At 32.4% G+C, this 15652-nt stretch overlaps 1 protein-coding gene across 1 annotated transcript; it reads right to left on the bottom strand.

Moving 5' to 3' along the window:
- Nucleotides 1-5041: 5041 nt before the first annotated feature.
- LOC105114519 (putative disease resistance protein RGA1) lies at nucleotides 5042-9485 on the bottom strand. Its single transcript, XM_011011078.1, is given in 3 exon segments — nucleotides 5042-5241; nucleotides 5829-6140; nucleotides 6143-9485. Coding segments are annotated over 2 exon segments (3273 nt in total). The 5' UTR covers nucleotides 9384-9485; the 3' UTR covers nucleotides 5042-5241; nucleotides 5829-6108.
- Between the last annotated feature and the right edge of the window lie 6167 nt (nucleotides 9486-15652).

Raw genomic sequence — 15652 nt, 5'->3', positions numbered from 1 at the left:
TAATAAACTTGAGAAAAATAAAATATTAATAAGTTATTTTTCAGCTCATTTTTCATAATATAACAAAACATTGGAAACTATTTTTCAATTTATTTTTTATTACATTATCAAATATCAGAAAATAATTCACTTTCTTGTCATTTATTTTCTAAAAAAAAGTTATTTTTCAGCACCATAATAAATTTATAATTATGTTAATTAGGGTCAAGTCAATTTATTCAAATCATGAAAATAAAATAACTTGATAAAAAAATGATAAGTTTTTTTTAAAAAAAATATATTAACTTTTCAAACCTGAAACTTGGGTTATTAGAATTTTTATTATACTAAAAGATTAAAAAAATAATAATTAAAATTAAAAAATAAATTTTATATTTGATTGAAGGATGAAATTAAAAATAAAAATAAAAATAAATTTAGCTAAAAGACAAAAACATTTAAAAGAACGATGATTAAAATTGACATAAAATAAAAAAAACAATGGTTTGATTGAAAAATAAAATTAAAAAGAATAATATTTTTTATAAAAGAGTTAGGAAAAAATTAAAAATCAAAGTAATAAGGAACAAATTAAAAAACACAATATTATCAATTTGAATTAAAATTTGAAATTAAAAATCAATAGAACTTTTACAAAAATACTAGGGAAAAAATCCAAAAAATAAGGATGAAATTGAAAAATTTAATATTTGATAAATTGTGATCGGAGAATAAAATTAAAAATAAATAAAACTTTTATAAAAAGGTCTAGATAAAAAAATAAAAAATAAAAAAATAAAAACTGAACTTGAAATATTAACAACCAAGAGAGCTTTTTAATTTTTTTGGAGGGGGGAGAAAAGAAAAAAAAATACCGACAACAAACTAAAGTATCGTTAGAAACTTATGTTGCACCAAAAATATAAAAAAGATGATAATACTTTCAAAAACATTAATAAAATAATATTTTTAGATGCTAACAAACGTTACAAGCACCGTCCAAAAAATATGAAAAAGACAGGGAATAAGGGCTAAAGCTTAAGGTGAGCGATTAAATTATTAAGTATGCATAAATCCTATTGCTTGGGATATTTTTATGTATGGAGATTTTTTTTTTAAATGGTTGCTGAATATATATATATATATATATGACCAAGGATGAAATATTACCTCTCAAGATAATATTGAGAAATTTTTATTTATTTTTTTGGAAGTAGCCCCTTAGTGGCATTATTGAGATTTTTACTTTTAAGAGTATTTCACTCTTTCTCTAAACAATTTGAAAATGACTGTGCACCCCGTGAAAATACTTTAAAGTCGCTAATAGATAGTTATAATTTTTTTATCGGAGAAGCAAAGATATCATTACTATTTCAATGAATAACGTACATAAGTTTGTAGCTATAGTAATCTCTCCCAATAGTGTTAGCCCCCAACAGTGTTAGCTTCTTTCAATATATTTAATTAACACTAGTCCCAATATTGGATAGATTTTTATTCATGTAAACCAGTAAAATTCCTTAATCTAGACTTTATATTTAATTAATTTTATCTTTTGATAGAGATAGAAATGTATCCTCTTTCATATATTATTCTTTCTTCGTATTTTAAGCTATTTTTTTATTAAAATAATATTATTTCTAGATTTAAAATAATAATAATAAAATAATATGTTTTAGGTCATGTTTATTTACTGGAAAGTAATTTCTGAAAAATTACTTTTTAAACTTCCCGTATTTATTTACCATTAGAAAAGTTGGTCAACAGAAAAATTTTGATTGGTTTTCAGAAAAGTGTTTTTTTGGAAAATTGAGTGAAAAACACTTTCCGGAAGTTGTGAAAAATTTAGAAATGTCATTATTTGCTAATTATATCAAATTTGATCCTTAAATTTTTTATTGCTATATATATTTTGTTTTGAATATTTATTTTTCAATTGCATCTCTTAAAATTTAATTTTTATATTAACTTTGGTTCTTATTTTTATAATTGCTATTTGATTTTTCCTTATCATTTTTTTATTGAAATTTTTTATCTATCAAATTTAGACCTCATTCTTTTGATTGTTTCTTATTTTATTTGAAATAATTTATGAAATATTGATTATTATTATTTTAATTTCTTCATCTTTTATTTTTTTTAATTTTTTAGATTTAATCTCTATTATTTTGATTATTATTATTTTTATTTGAGATAATTTATGAAATTATATATTTTTTTTTAATTTCATTCTCATTTAACTATTTAATTTGTAAAATTTGTTCCTTATTATTTTAATAAACTTGAGAAAAATAAAATATTAATAAGTTATTTTTCAGCTCATTTTTCATAATATAACAAAACATTGGAAACTATTTTTCAATTTATTTTTTATTACATTATCAAATATCAGAAAGTAATTCACTTTCCTGTCATTTATTTTCTAAAAAAAAATTTTATTTTTCAGCAAATAAACAGAATCTTAGTTAAAATAAAACTTTGATTCAAAATAAACCCCACCCCAGTAAAACTTTAAATTAACAAATTATCAAGTTAATCCATCATACTAAGTTTTTTTTTTTACAAGGATTGTAAATATATTTAAGACTAAAATATATCTCTTCAAAGAATATTTCGATTCTCGGAAATCACCATGAATGGAGATCAACTCAAGGCAGTCACTTATCTTTAATTGATTTGGTAACTGTGTTTTTTTTTGCTTTTTTTCCATCGTGGGGAGATTGCTGAGTCGGGTCTATTGTGAACTGGGCTGGAATATTGCATTTTGTGCAGCTTATGTTTTCTCAAACGCACATTCATCTTCCATATATCTTACTCAAACCGGTTCCACCTGTTTTCCGGCAGGCTCCATTCTTCCATTACACTTTCAAAAAAGAGAACTGACCATATAATAGCTTGCTTTGCTAGGCATATTATATAGATTTTGCGACATTTTTTTATTGGCACGATTTATGAATTTTTTAAGCATATTGTTCTCGATACATATGCTTCCTATATGAAAAGTGATTACACATGATTGATGTCTTAATAAATTGATTTATTAATTGGTTTGTTTGGACAGGACATAGAAAGTGGCATACACTTTCAAAAAAGAGAACTGCTTCCTTCTGGAGATTCTTTTCTTTGTAGTTTCTGACAAGGCTGAGGTGTATGCGTTGTGGCATTAAATATGAGAAGAAAGTGACCATTTGTACACGAAGAGGTCGCATCACATGCTGATGCTGAAGATTTTGGTCTCCGTTGACGTGTTTACTAATTTCTAGCAAATCTTGACTTGGAGTCAGTCGGAGCCATGTATGTACCACCTCTCTTGGTTCCCTCTCCCTCATCTCTCTAGTTGTCTACAGTTTTATGATTGCTTACTTTTCTTTAGTATAGTTTTCTTTTCTTTTGTTCTACTCTTCTTTCCTCTTCCCTTATCTTTGTTTTCTAATTTTTATTGTCGAATATCTATCACTTGCCTTATTGTTTTGCTGTCAACTCTCTAGGATCACGCCCATTCTCTCCTCAGTCAGCTTCTTGGTCTTCATTCAAGGATCTAATGGCACATCTCACTTTTTTTCTTTCGCTTATACATGTTCTTAGCTTCTGATAGTTGTTACTTTACTCAATCCGTATCCATCTTTCTTTTAAGTTTGCTTCTACACAGTTGTTATGCTCCCAGCCTCCATTTTTACCCCGGAAGCAGTTCCTTTTGTCTTTTTTTTTGCTGCCGCAGTTGTTTTCTCTTATACATTGTGCACGAATTCTTTTACCCTTTTTTTTAATCCAACATTTTGTTTCATTTCGCTGGCTCAGCATCCTATTCATCAGTAGATTTATGACTTTGCAAGGTGCTGTTTATGTTGGTGCTCTGTTAGCGATCTCGGGCCCTATAATCAGGTTTTTTTAAGAGGCCTTTATTCTTCTCTTTTTCATTTTTTTTGTTATTTTCCTTGAGTTTTCCAGCCTGTTGTGCAGCACATATGCTTTTGTTGTGATCTTTGTTTATGTAAATTTGATAAGGCATATGACAAAAATCCTGGTTAAATGATTCTTTCTTTTGAGGTGAAAGATATTAGAAAACCGATGTTGAAAAATTCAGTCGTGCATGAAGCGAATGAGCCTCTATTAGAAAATCTTGGGAGAGCATATATACAATTAGACATTGATGAAGAAGAAGCAATAACCTAGAAGTTAAAAATCATGAGATCTTTTTTGAAGGGAACGTGGGGCAGAAGACGAAACTTACTTTGCAGTTGCAAACAGCTCTAGCTTGGAAAATATTGTTGTCCTATGGTTTGATTTGGTTGTTAAATATGAAGCATCATGCTGGGAGATTGAAATGCAATTTTAGAGTGATTGTGTTCCCCTTTATAAGCCACAACTAACATGCTAGGATCCTCCAGGCTCCTTTCTACATGGGTTCGATCCATGTCACCTTTTGACCACAAGTTGTTAGATATAAGAATGGCTGGTGTATCCTCAGAAACCCTTGAGCTGTCGATTGAAGAGGGTTGGTTTTACCATTTCTGTTCTACCCGTTGTTTTCAGGAGTAACAAGTCAAGTTTTTGGTACTTCATTTTTATGTTAGCAATTTGTTTTGCTATTGTTCTGCAATTTTCTTGTATCTTCTGATATTCTTAGTCTTGGGTGTCATTATGCTGAGCCTTGCATCCACTTTGAGCAGGTCTTTGGTATTTTACCACAGCAGTGCCATGGCGACTGGGATCATCCTTGTAGTACTTGTGGTTCTTTTTCAGGTAGTGTGGTTATAAAGCCTTAGTTCTTGAAATTGTGAATTGTGATCGTATCAGTTAGCCATCCCTGCCAATTCAAGTTTCTTTGCGCATTTTGGTGAGTTTGATTGTTCTTTCCTCAAGTTCTTTTTTGGAACCAGCATTTTTCTTCAAAACTATTTTCTGCTTTGAGCTCAATAAGAAGGTTTAAACCAAATTCTTGCGTTATAAGGTTTATTCTACAGATAGATGAAGTGTGTTTGTTGGCATGAGGATCCACATCCCAGATAAGCTTATTCAACTTACTCTAATAAAAAAATAATAATATAAGTTACATTGCATGCACATAAAAATTCACATTCATATCCCTTATCAACCGCTTCTATCTCAGTGAGAAGCTGTCAGACATTTTTACATTCTGACAAACACACTTATCCAATAAATACCACAGAAAACTGTGCGTCACACATTTATCCCAATGAATTAACACTAGTCTGCATAAGCTTCAGATAACCATCCCATGGCGTCGCGTCTTGGAGGTTCCTACAACAGTTAGAATAGCCAACATGGTGTTAGTCATTGAAAGATAAACAACGCTAAAATTCAAAATGGTTGAAGTTGGATAATATATTATCAGTATATAATTTATAAATCTATATTTTATATAAACTGGAGCCCAGTTTGCCATTTTCTTTTTTTTTTTAATCTTGGGGTCAACTAAAGAGTGTTTTTAGCTTTAATTGTACTTGCAACAATTGATTGGTTAGTTAAAAAGTGTTTTTAGCTTTAATTGTATTTGCAACAAGTAATTGGCTAGTAATCTCAGTAATAATTTTATTGGTTGTTATTAAATGAAATTAACTAAATTAAAATTGGTAAGGCAGGAAATGATAGTATATAGATAAAGCAAATATTTGTAATATATGGAAACAATCTTAATAAATATTTTGTAAGGATGATATTAGAATAATGATTGAAAAAATGTTGGAATAGTAAAAGCTAATAATGCCTGGTGATAGTGTACGGAATCAAATTTAGGTTATAATAGAAAAAATCCTCTGCATGCAAAGTAATATAAATACATACATACATACATATATATATATATATATGTATGTATCCCATCTTACCTGGACACGTGTACTCTCTATTATGATTGTTGGGATATGAGAAATCTTGGGCCACTCAGAGCCATTCTCCTTTCTACAATTTTCTGAGAGATATGGACATCCCGCCCAAATCTGAAATTTCTTTAATTTGGAGAGGCGTTGAATGGCTGTTGAGCTTGGCAGATACTTGAGATTCTTGCAATTCCTAATCTCAAGACGTCGAAGAGAAGAAAGGTTGGCCAACCATTCTGGCAAAGCTTCCTCAAATTCCTCTCCCTTGAAATCCCTTATAGATAGTTTTTCAAGGGCAGTGAGGTGTTGAAGTTGATGGGGTACACTCTTCAGTTTATCCCATCCCCATATCTTCAGTTTTTGAAGGCACCCACTCAAGTTGAGGTGTTGGATTGAGTTTAAAAATCCTGCAGGAAAAGCCTCCATCTCCTCTGAGAAACAACCACCGATGCTCAATTCCTTCAGTTGGGTGAGGCTGCCTAACCAATCATCCTCGGGGATATCTCTCAAACAGGGACACATACTGATTTCTAATTCAACAAGGGAACGTAATTGTCGTAAACCATGCCAGTCAATAGTGATGAGCTTATCACATGATGAAATGGTTAATCCTTGAAGCGAAGACAATTCTTGTAAATCACTGATATGGATAAGCTCTCTACAATTCCTTATCCGCAATTTCCTTAGAGATGCGCAACATTGTAGTCCGCTTGGAAGAGCTCCCAATTTACACCCATAAACAATCAATCTCTTCAAAGAATACTTCAATTCTCGAAAATCACCAGGAATGGAGATCAGCTCACTGCAATGTTGTATACTCAATTCCACCAGAGCTGTGCAGTGTTGTACGCTTGGAATGGATGCCAGCTTTGAACAATTCACTATCCTTAAAATCTGAAGAGACGCGAAGCCATGAAACTCGCCACATAAATATCCCAGCTCCTCACATCTTTCAACTCTAAATTGTACAAGAGATGAAAGACGACATATCGGAATGCTTTTCAACTTGCCACAACCCCAAATACTCAACTTTTCAAGACAAGGAAATACTTGATCACCTTCTCCACCTGTTACTATACATTCTTCAAGACCATCCATTTCCTCCAAAGTGAGTTCTTTTAGTGCTGGAAACAGTACTGCTGCACCGCCACTGCTACTATAGAACTCATTGCCTATACATTTCACATTACGCATTCCACTCATCTCTAGAATCTTAAGGCGAGGAAGACATCCGAGTGCTGGGAGTTGTCTGCACTTGCTGCAGTCTTTCATTCTCAGCACCGTCAGATTATTGAGTGGCAATGTAGACATCCATGATGGGAAATATTCACCTCCATAACCCTCAATTGTCAAGCTTCTTATGTCTAGGTGAGGCGGCAGGCCTTCTAGCACATACTCGTTGTTAACATTGCTGTTACCTTCAAGGCTCCATTTAAGCACCAATTTGTTCATTCTTTTTCCATGCAGTTTTGCCTTCTCAGCTTCTTCTCTGTCTCTCACTTGCTCAAGCTTGCATATCTGCAATTCTCCTCTTAGTTCATTCAAACATCCCAGCTCTTCAACCATATGATTTTGACCCGCAACAAAAAAAGGCAGAGTTTGAAGGCCTGCTAAGAGTCTCACCTCAGCTGGCACTAGCTTTGGATCATCAAAATGAAGATGTCTCAAGCTGACTAAATTTCTCATTTTCTTGGGAAGCTTTTCTAGTGACTTGCAATCAGTGAATCTTAATGTTTCCAAATGGTAGAGCTTGGTGATGGATTCCGGCAATGCTCTGATACTGGTACGTGAGACATCAAGATATCTCAAATGTCTCAGCTTCCAAATTGAATCGGGTAACTCTGTGATATTAGGCCCTTGCAATTTGATAGTTCTCAAACTTTTGAATTTCCAAGACCCATTGAATACATCAACCATTGAGAAAACAGTATGCAATTTTCTAGCATCATCCGCTGGAAATATTGACTCGACATCCCCACAAGAAATGAGATTGAGATGACGAATATGAGATGCACCATCTACAGCCGAACCCGCCTCCAGATTTAACGTTTCTGATTTTGAGACCTGTAATGCAAGATCATGCACAAAATCATGCATCTTGCAACTTTTTACGATCTCATACGCATTCCTTTCAACATCTTGGAAAAAGGAATTTGCATGCAAGTCATTGAAATACTTGTTGCCTTCATCTTCCATCCTCCCATTTGATGGCCTGAGAAAACCTTCAGCCATCCAAAGTTGAATCAGCTCTTCCCTTCCGATTTTAAAATCTTTAGGAAAAATGGAACAGTATGAAAAACATTTTTTCAGTGATGGCAATGACAAGTAATCAAAACTGAGTCTCAATATGCGCAAAACTTTATTTCCATCCTGATAATCCCAAATTCTACTGTTTAGAATTGACTTCCACTCCTGTGCCTGCTTTCCGTGAAGAGTTCCTCCCAAAACTTTAGCAAGTAATGGAATCCCTCCACATTTCTTTGCAATATCTTTTCCAATAGACTCCAAGCCTGAAGCTATTGTTTCTCGTCCACCCCTGCTCACCTTTTGCTTGATAATGGACCAACATTGATCATCTGAAAGTTGCCCTGGCTCGTGCTGACTCCCTGGAGAAGTCTTCATCGTGTCCGCTACTTCGTTAATGCGCGTTGTTACAACAACAGCATTCCCATTCTTATTGTTGATTTTTAACAGTTGCTCCTTCAAATCATTCCACTTATCATGGCCTTCCCACACATCATCAAGTACAAGAAAAAATGTCTTCTTTTCCAGCTTTTCCTTAAGTTTTTTCATAACTGCATCTAGATTGTTCAACATGGTTCCATCAACACGTTGCAACATCTCTCCTAAGATCCTCCCTTTACTAAAATCATTAGAAACACAAACCCATATTGTTACATCAAAAAGCTTTTTCTCCCTCACTACTTCACAAACTTTTTTTGCTATGGTAGTCTTTCCGAGGCCACCCATCCCCACTATAGGGACAACAGATAGAACTTGTTGATCAGTCGAGCCAATCAGCAATTTCACAACTTTAGAGACATCATCCTCCCTTCCTACTACAACTTCTGAGCTTTCAAGCAAGGAATCTGTCTCTCGGTCTATATCCTGGATGACTTCAGGAGCACTCTCTACATGTTGAGATGCAATTCCCAGCCCAAAGCGAGTCGCAAGTTTCTGAATCCCATCCAGTGATCCATTGATCTCCTTAACTTTTTGACCCATATTCAGACGGAATGCAACAGGGTTGTGCAGTGAAAACCAGTCACGTACCTTTCCCTTCTTTTGGTCTTTTCGGAGAATCTCATAAGCAAACTCGTCTAGAACATCTTCAGCATCGTAAGCTACATCTTGTAGATTCTTCAGCCAAAGCTTCGCAGACTCGTCTGTTACGGGCCTTCTGGCTGCATCTTGGAGCACAGCTTGGATCATGGTCAAGGACTGGTTGAGCTTTTGCAGCTGTCCCTCCAATCCCCAGGCAAGTCTGATCCCTTCAGCAGCTATGGAACTGACCCTTGTCAAAGTCTCCTCCATGTCAAACGTAAGAAAAAGCTCTGCTGCCATATTCTCTTGTTTTCTTTGGGAAATCAGAGAAGAAAGATTGAGGAAAAGAGAGAGAAGAATGGTCTGAAAGCTGTGAAATAGAGATGAAATTAAGAGTGTTTTGGAATGATGAGATGCGTTCAACTTGAAAGCAGAGGTCCCTCCCTCCCTGTACTAATTGATTGATGGCAGAGGCAGCATCTTCCACGAACCACTGCTGTCAAATTAGTCATGCAAAGGCGAAGAAAATGACCCATGGCTACCGAAAGGAATGGACTTGATTGGGGATTGGAAGGCCAGATGCAAAAGCTCTGTTAGGAAATGAGAAACACTAAGATTAACTCTTTTTTCTTCTATAACTTCTCTCTTCTGAAAATTCTTACAAAATTAATTGCGAAGTATTTTAAAGATGAAATGACGTGTGTTTTGGAATGCATTGAACATTAAAGCAGAGAAAGTCGCATAAGGGTCCCTTCCTCCCTATACTAATTGATTGGTGGCTGTTGGCAGCATCTTCCACGACCCACCACTGTCAATTTGTCATGCCATGGCTAATAAAATTCCATATACTCCTCTGTCGGCATATTGTATTTAGTGTAACTTTTTGCAGATTTTTCCTTTTACATTTTTCGTAAACTTCTCACTACATTTTCAGCTACAGAACATCATGAATGTTCCCACCTACGCCATGAAACAAGACCTTTCTAAGACTCCACTTTCTTATTTGGTCTCTCTATTTAGAAGACGGGATGAAAATGAGAGATCCCACCTACAGAAGGATATTGCTAGACCTTTCGTCGTCTGCATATGTAGCCAGCCACCTCCCTCGATCCATCAGAAAATGAGAGAAGATCAGTTCCTCTAAAATGTTCATATTAAACTTAGGACAGACTGAAAGATGAAGCAATTTATTCATCTATGTATATTGAATTTCCTTAATTACTCTTTCTAGTACACGAGAGCTCACAAGAAAATGGTGTGAGCATATGTTTTAATAATTTCTTAATGCTAATATATATATATATATAGTCTATTTTCGTGAAAATATTATAAGGATGGTCTGCTAAGTGATATCAATCTCTTCCATTGAATTAGAAACAAGAAGATTATTAGATTTTTTTACAAAATCCATATATGGATCCACCTTTTTGAATCATGATGATTCCATTATTTTGGAAAAGAAAATAAATAGCTAATTGTTCCGTACAGAAGCTGTCTGAGCTTTATAGCTTGAATAGGAAAAAAAAAACTTTAATGTTAGATAATGTTCAACATATTTCATAGTACAACTTGATTTCTCATCAAATTTATGTGAATTTAGTTTGAACTCGTAATTAGTAATTTCTTCTTGAGTTGTTGTTTTATATAAATGAATTTAAAGCTTGAAACTTTTTTTATTTATTTAATTTTTTTTATTAGCGTACATCAGCATAACCATCTATCCATCAAGAACAATGGTCATTCTACATTTAGAAAATTCAGCTTTGAAAAACATTTATCAGCATGAATAAACTCATAAAAATAGAATTCTTAAATGTTAAGAAACAAAATCTAATATAAAGTAATAGAAGTTGCACTGCATACAGATAAAAATTCGCATCCATATGTGCTCATATTAAGCTCTTCTATCTTCGTGAATTCACACGTTTATCCACCATCTTGGCTGGCAAACACTATTCTGCAAAAGCTTTGAATAACCATTCCATGACTTCCTTCAGTATTGGTGGTTCCACTGCATGTACAGCAGTTTAAATAGCCAGCTTCTTGTTAGTGTAGGAAAGAAAAACAACGATAAACTGCAAAATGCAGGATGATTTCAATTCAGTTCAGAAAAAATGGGACTTCCACATGGTTTCTACAATATGAGTGCTATTCATATTCAAGTAATGCAGGAAGGAAGGCAGGCAGGCATGCATGATATATAAACTGGAGCCAAGTTTGCCTTTTTCTTTTTTAAATCTTGGGGTCAACTAAAGAGTGTTTTTAGCTTCAATTGTATCTGCTACAAGTGATTGGTTAGAAATCTCAGCAATAATCTTATTGGTTGTTATTTAAATGTGAGTTTTATCAATCGGTTAATTTTAAGATTTAATGGTTTGTTTAAAGTATCATAATTGTATATAAAGTTGATAATTTTAAAATAAATAATAGTATATAGATAAAGCAAATATTTGTAATATATGGAAACAATCTTAATAAATATTTTGTAAGGATGATATTAGAATAATGATTGAAAAAATATTGAGCCGGGAAAGCCTCCGTGCTCCACTTCAAGTCGGGCTGCAGGGTATTCGCATTCAACTCCATGTTGAATCAGGGACGTATTTATACTCAACTCTACACTGAGCTATAGTGTGCCCGTCCTTGATTATTTTTAAGTGCAGTTATAAGCTGAACTCCACTCGAGTCTGTTTTACAGCGTAGATGTTGGTATTTTTTAAATAATTTTTTATGTTGAAATGTATATTAATAATATTTTTTTATTTTTTTAAAATTATTTTTAATATCAGTTTATCAAAACGATCCAAAACATATTAAATTTTAACAAAAAAAAAATTGAATTTTTAAGAATATCGTTCTGCATTCCTAACCATGCTCTTTACATACGAGTATAACCCAATTCCCTTTAAATTCATTGTATAACTAAAATAACTCCACGCTGCGTGAGCCTCCCATGCTCCAGACAAGTCTGGGAGGCTCTCACGTACGGTCTTCAGCCTAGTCTTTCTTTGTATAAACATATATTTGAGTAAAAGTATTCTAATGGCCGACCAGTTGCTCTCTAGGATTCGACCTTTCAATCAAGTGATGAGATTTGTCATATGATTTAGTATTAGTGGAGTATGAAGTCATACATTCACTACTTGTTCAAGTCCCTCGATTATATTTCTCAAATAATTACTGAATTTGACATTAATCACGTGCTTCCCAACCTATATACATGTGTGTGATCTTAACAAGTTGATGGGCTTTTTAAAAATTACTTTGTGTCTCCTCTCTGCCGAAGTCTTTCTTTATTGTTTGTTTGTTTGTTTTGTTTTTTGGGGTGACGTATTCCGATGAAGGAAGCAGTTGGCCGGCCGGTTGCTTTCTAGGATTGATATTTCTACGATGAAGAAAATAATAGAGATTTAGGGAGTGGATCCCAATCCCAATTTACCACAAAAATCTCGAATCAAGATATTAACAGCCGGAAATGCTTACTTTTAGACTCCGGTGTTTAAGTTGACTATTATCTTGCTTCTTATCTTGTTTTGGTTTCGCATTAGTAATATCTCTACAATTGTCTTTTATATTAAGATTACCTTATCTTTCAAATCGCTAGAAGATATATTATCTCTATATTATTAAAACTAGAGAATTTTAAAAAGAAAATAAACTAAGTAATTAATTGATAACTTCTCACATCAAAATACCTAAATAAAGCAAGCAAGAAATCTAGAAAAATAAACGTTTAAAAAAAAAAAAACATATTTAATTGCATTTCCTTATCTTACAGTCTTCTTCCAAGTCTTTCTTTAAATATACATATTTAACATGGTAGCAACTCATTGCATCCATGAAAAGGATGTGTTCTCTTTCAGCTAATTAACTTCCTACCAGGGTATCATAGGTAAAATATTTTTAAAAATTATATCATATTTTTACGGATTATTTAAATTATATTTGCATTCATTAAATTAAATAATTTATTTTAAATCAATTTTTACATAATTTAATTTAAAATTTAAGTTGAGCAAAGAGCTCATTAATAGATTTCAAAATTAAACTGTTTAATTGAATTTAATGATACTGTTAAAAATATCATCTTACTCAATTTATTTTTAAGTTTAGAAAAAAAAATAGCATGAACTTGAAGAAAAAAAATATTATTTTTTTAATGTTAGATAATGATTTTAATTTTATAGCAAAACTTGATTTCTCAGCAAATTTATGTGAATTTAGTTTGAACTCTTAAATAGTAATTTCTTTTTTGAATTTTTGATTTACATAAATGAATTTAAAACTTGAAATTTTTTATTATTATTATTATGATTATTTATTGTTGTTGTTGTTGTAGGAATATCAATGTAGCTAAATTGTTTCCCCTTATTTGTTTTTCAAAAACTATACAAAATAATAAACAACTTTTTTTTTCTTTTAATTACCAGAGTTTGTATGTGCTACATATTTTTCATGCAAACTAAGCTAAATATGTAGCACTTTGAACTTGTAAGGTTGTAGTCTAGATTTAATTTATTTTTTTGGTTCTATTTAGCATCTGCCTGCAATATCAGCACCTTAACTCAAAGACCAATCTCTGCCCCCATATAAAGTCTCTTATTTATGAACTTCTCTTCTCCTGTTACTTGTAGAATTCTTCTTCTTTCTCTCTGTCCAATTATCTCTGGAAAACTCCCTCTGGTTGCTGACTTATAGCAGCTGGATATCCACCCTTACAAGGACTCATGCACACACTCTGCTGCCAGGAATTTCTGTTGCTGTCGATTCTTTTTCCGCTGATTTCTGCTCCACCTGGGTCCTCATTAGATCCAAGGTGTAAAACAAGAAATTTACATGCTTTTGGATCATTTATATCTCTACATATAATGGTTGATATAATACAAAAGAGAGATGAAGACTTCTAGAGAGAGGAGTCCATTAATGATGGTGACAATATCCATGAAAGGGTCCAAAAAAGAAATAAAGACCTGGAATTACAGTATATTTTTCAAGCCTTATTGAAGTTTCTAAAACTTTATGGATGAATTAAAATCGACTTTGAGGTTGGAATGAGTTTGTAGAGGCTGTTGAATTTACTACAAGTAATTAAGTTGCTATTTTCTTTTTGTGCGTGCAAATCTTATATCGGTGGGGAAAAACTTAATAGAGAGACTCTAATGCCTTGCTCAAATCACATCAACACTGCAATTTAGACTTGAATAAAATTACTATTAGGATCAAACTGGCTCTATCATTCTCAGCAAATCAGAATTTGTTTTTCCCCATACAAATCCTATCTGTTTTAGCAGGCAACCTTCTGTGTTTCTTAATCAAAATGATTCAACTAGACATCGAATAGTGGCATCTGAGCTTCATTTTGAAACATATTTGAATAATTTCCTGCCGCTTCTCCTGAAAACATAGTGGGATTTCTTGAAAGTTAACCTATATCATTTAAAAATAATCACAATCTAATTAAAATACAAATCTAAGATTTATTTGAAAAAATACATATCAAATAGTATATTATTTTAAAAAAATAAAAATCAAATCGGACACTTAACCCAATAAAATAATGGCTCACACGCAGGCCTACAAAACTAAGCCTAAGCATAGACCTTTATTTTTTTAAGTTTAATGGGATGAGTAAACATGTTATTCATTCCAAGCATTTTAAAAAAAAATAAAGAGACATTTGCATCAACAAACAACGCATCATCTGCACAACCTAGAATCTGGTCATTGTGGAAGTTGAAAAATCAGGATCCTTTATTATTTTTATTTAAAAATTTATTTTTAATTTATTTTTTACTTAAAATCCCTAGAAAACACCCTATAGACCTTCTTGAACTGCTGTAAAAAAACAATCCAAAACCTAAAATTCACCCGAAAAAAATCTTCTCAAGCTCAAATCTATTTTTGTTAGTGTTTTCAAAGTAAACAAATACCTAGTCATAACCTTTCTCATCACAAAAATCTTTTTAATGGTCATAACTTGTTTGATAGCTTAAATCATTTTAAACAAATACTTTTTCTTTTTAAATTGGAACTGGACAACACTCTTTCTCTTTTCTCACCAAAAAAAATTGAAAAAAAAATAAATTTAAGTACTAAAATGTATTTAAATTTAAGGAATTGATCATCTAATAACTATCTAAAAAAAGTTTTAAGTTTAATGGGATGAGTAAACATGTTATCCATTCCAAGCATTTTTTTAAAAAAAATAAAGAGATATTTGCATCAACAAATAACACGTCACCTGCACAATCTAGAATCTGGCCACTGTGGCAGTTAAAAAATCAGGATCCTTTATTATTTTTACCTAAAAGTTTATTTTTAATTCATATTTTACTCAAAACTCCTAGAAAACACCCTATAGAGCTTCTTGAATTGCCGTAAAAAAACAACCCGAAACCTGAAATCCACCCGAAAAAAATCTTCTCAAGCTCAAATCTATTTTTGTTGGTGTTTTCAAAGTAAACAAATACCTAGTCATAACCTCCCTCATCACAAAAAATCTTTTGATGATCATAAGTGTTTGATAGCTGAAATCTTTTTAAACAAACACTTTTTCTTTCTAAATTGGA

This window comes from Populus euphratica, unplaced genomic scaffold (genome assembly GCF_000495115.2).
Source record: "Populus euphratica unplaced genomic scaffold, PopEup_1.0 scaffold538.1, whole genome shotgun sequence".
Taxonomy (NCBI): Eukaryota; Viridiplantae; Streptophyta; class Magnoliopsida; order Malpighiales; family Salicaceae; genus Populus; species Populus euphratica.
This window is presented reverse-complemented; position numbering and strand designations above follow the sequence as displayed.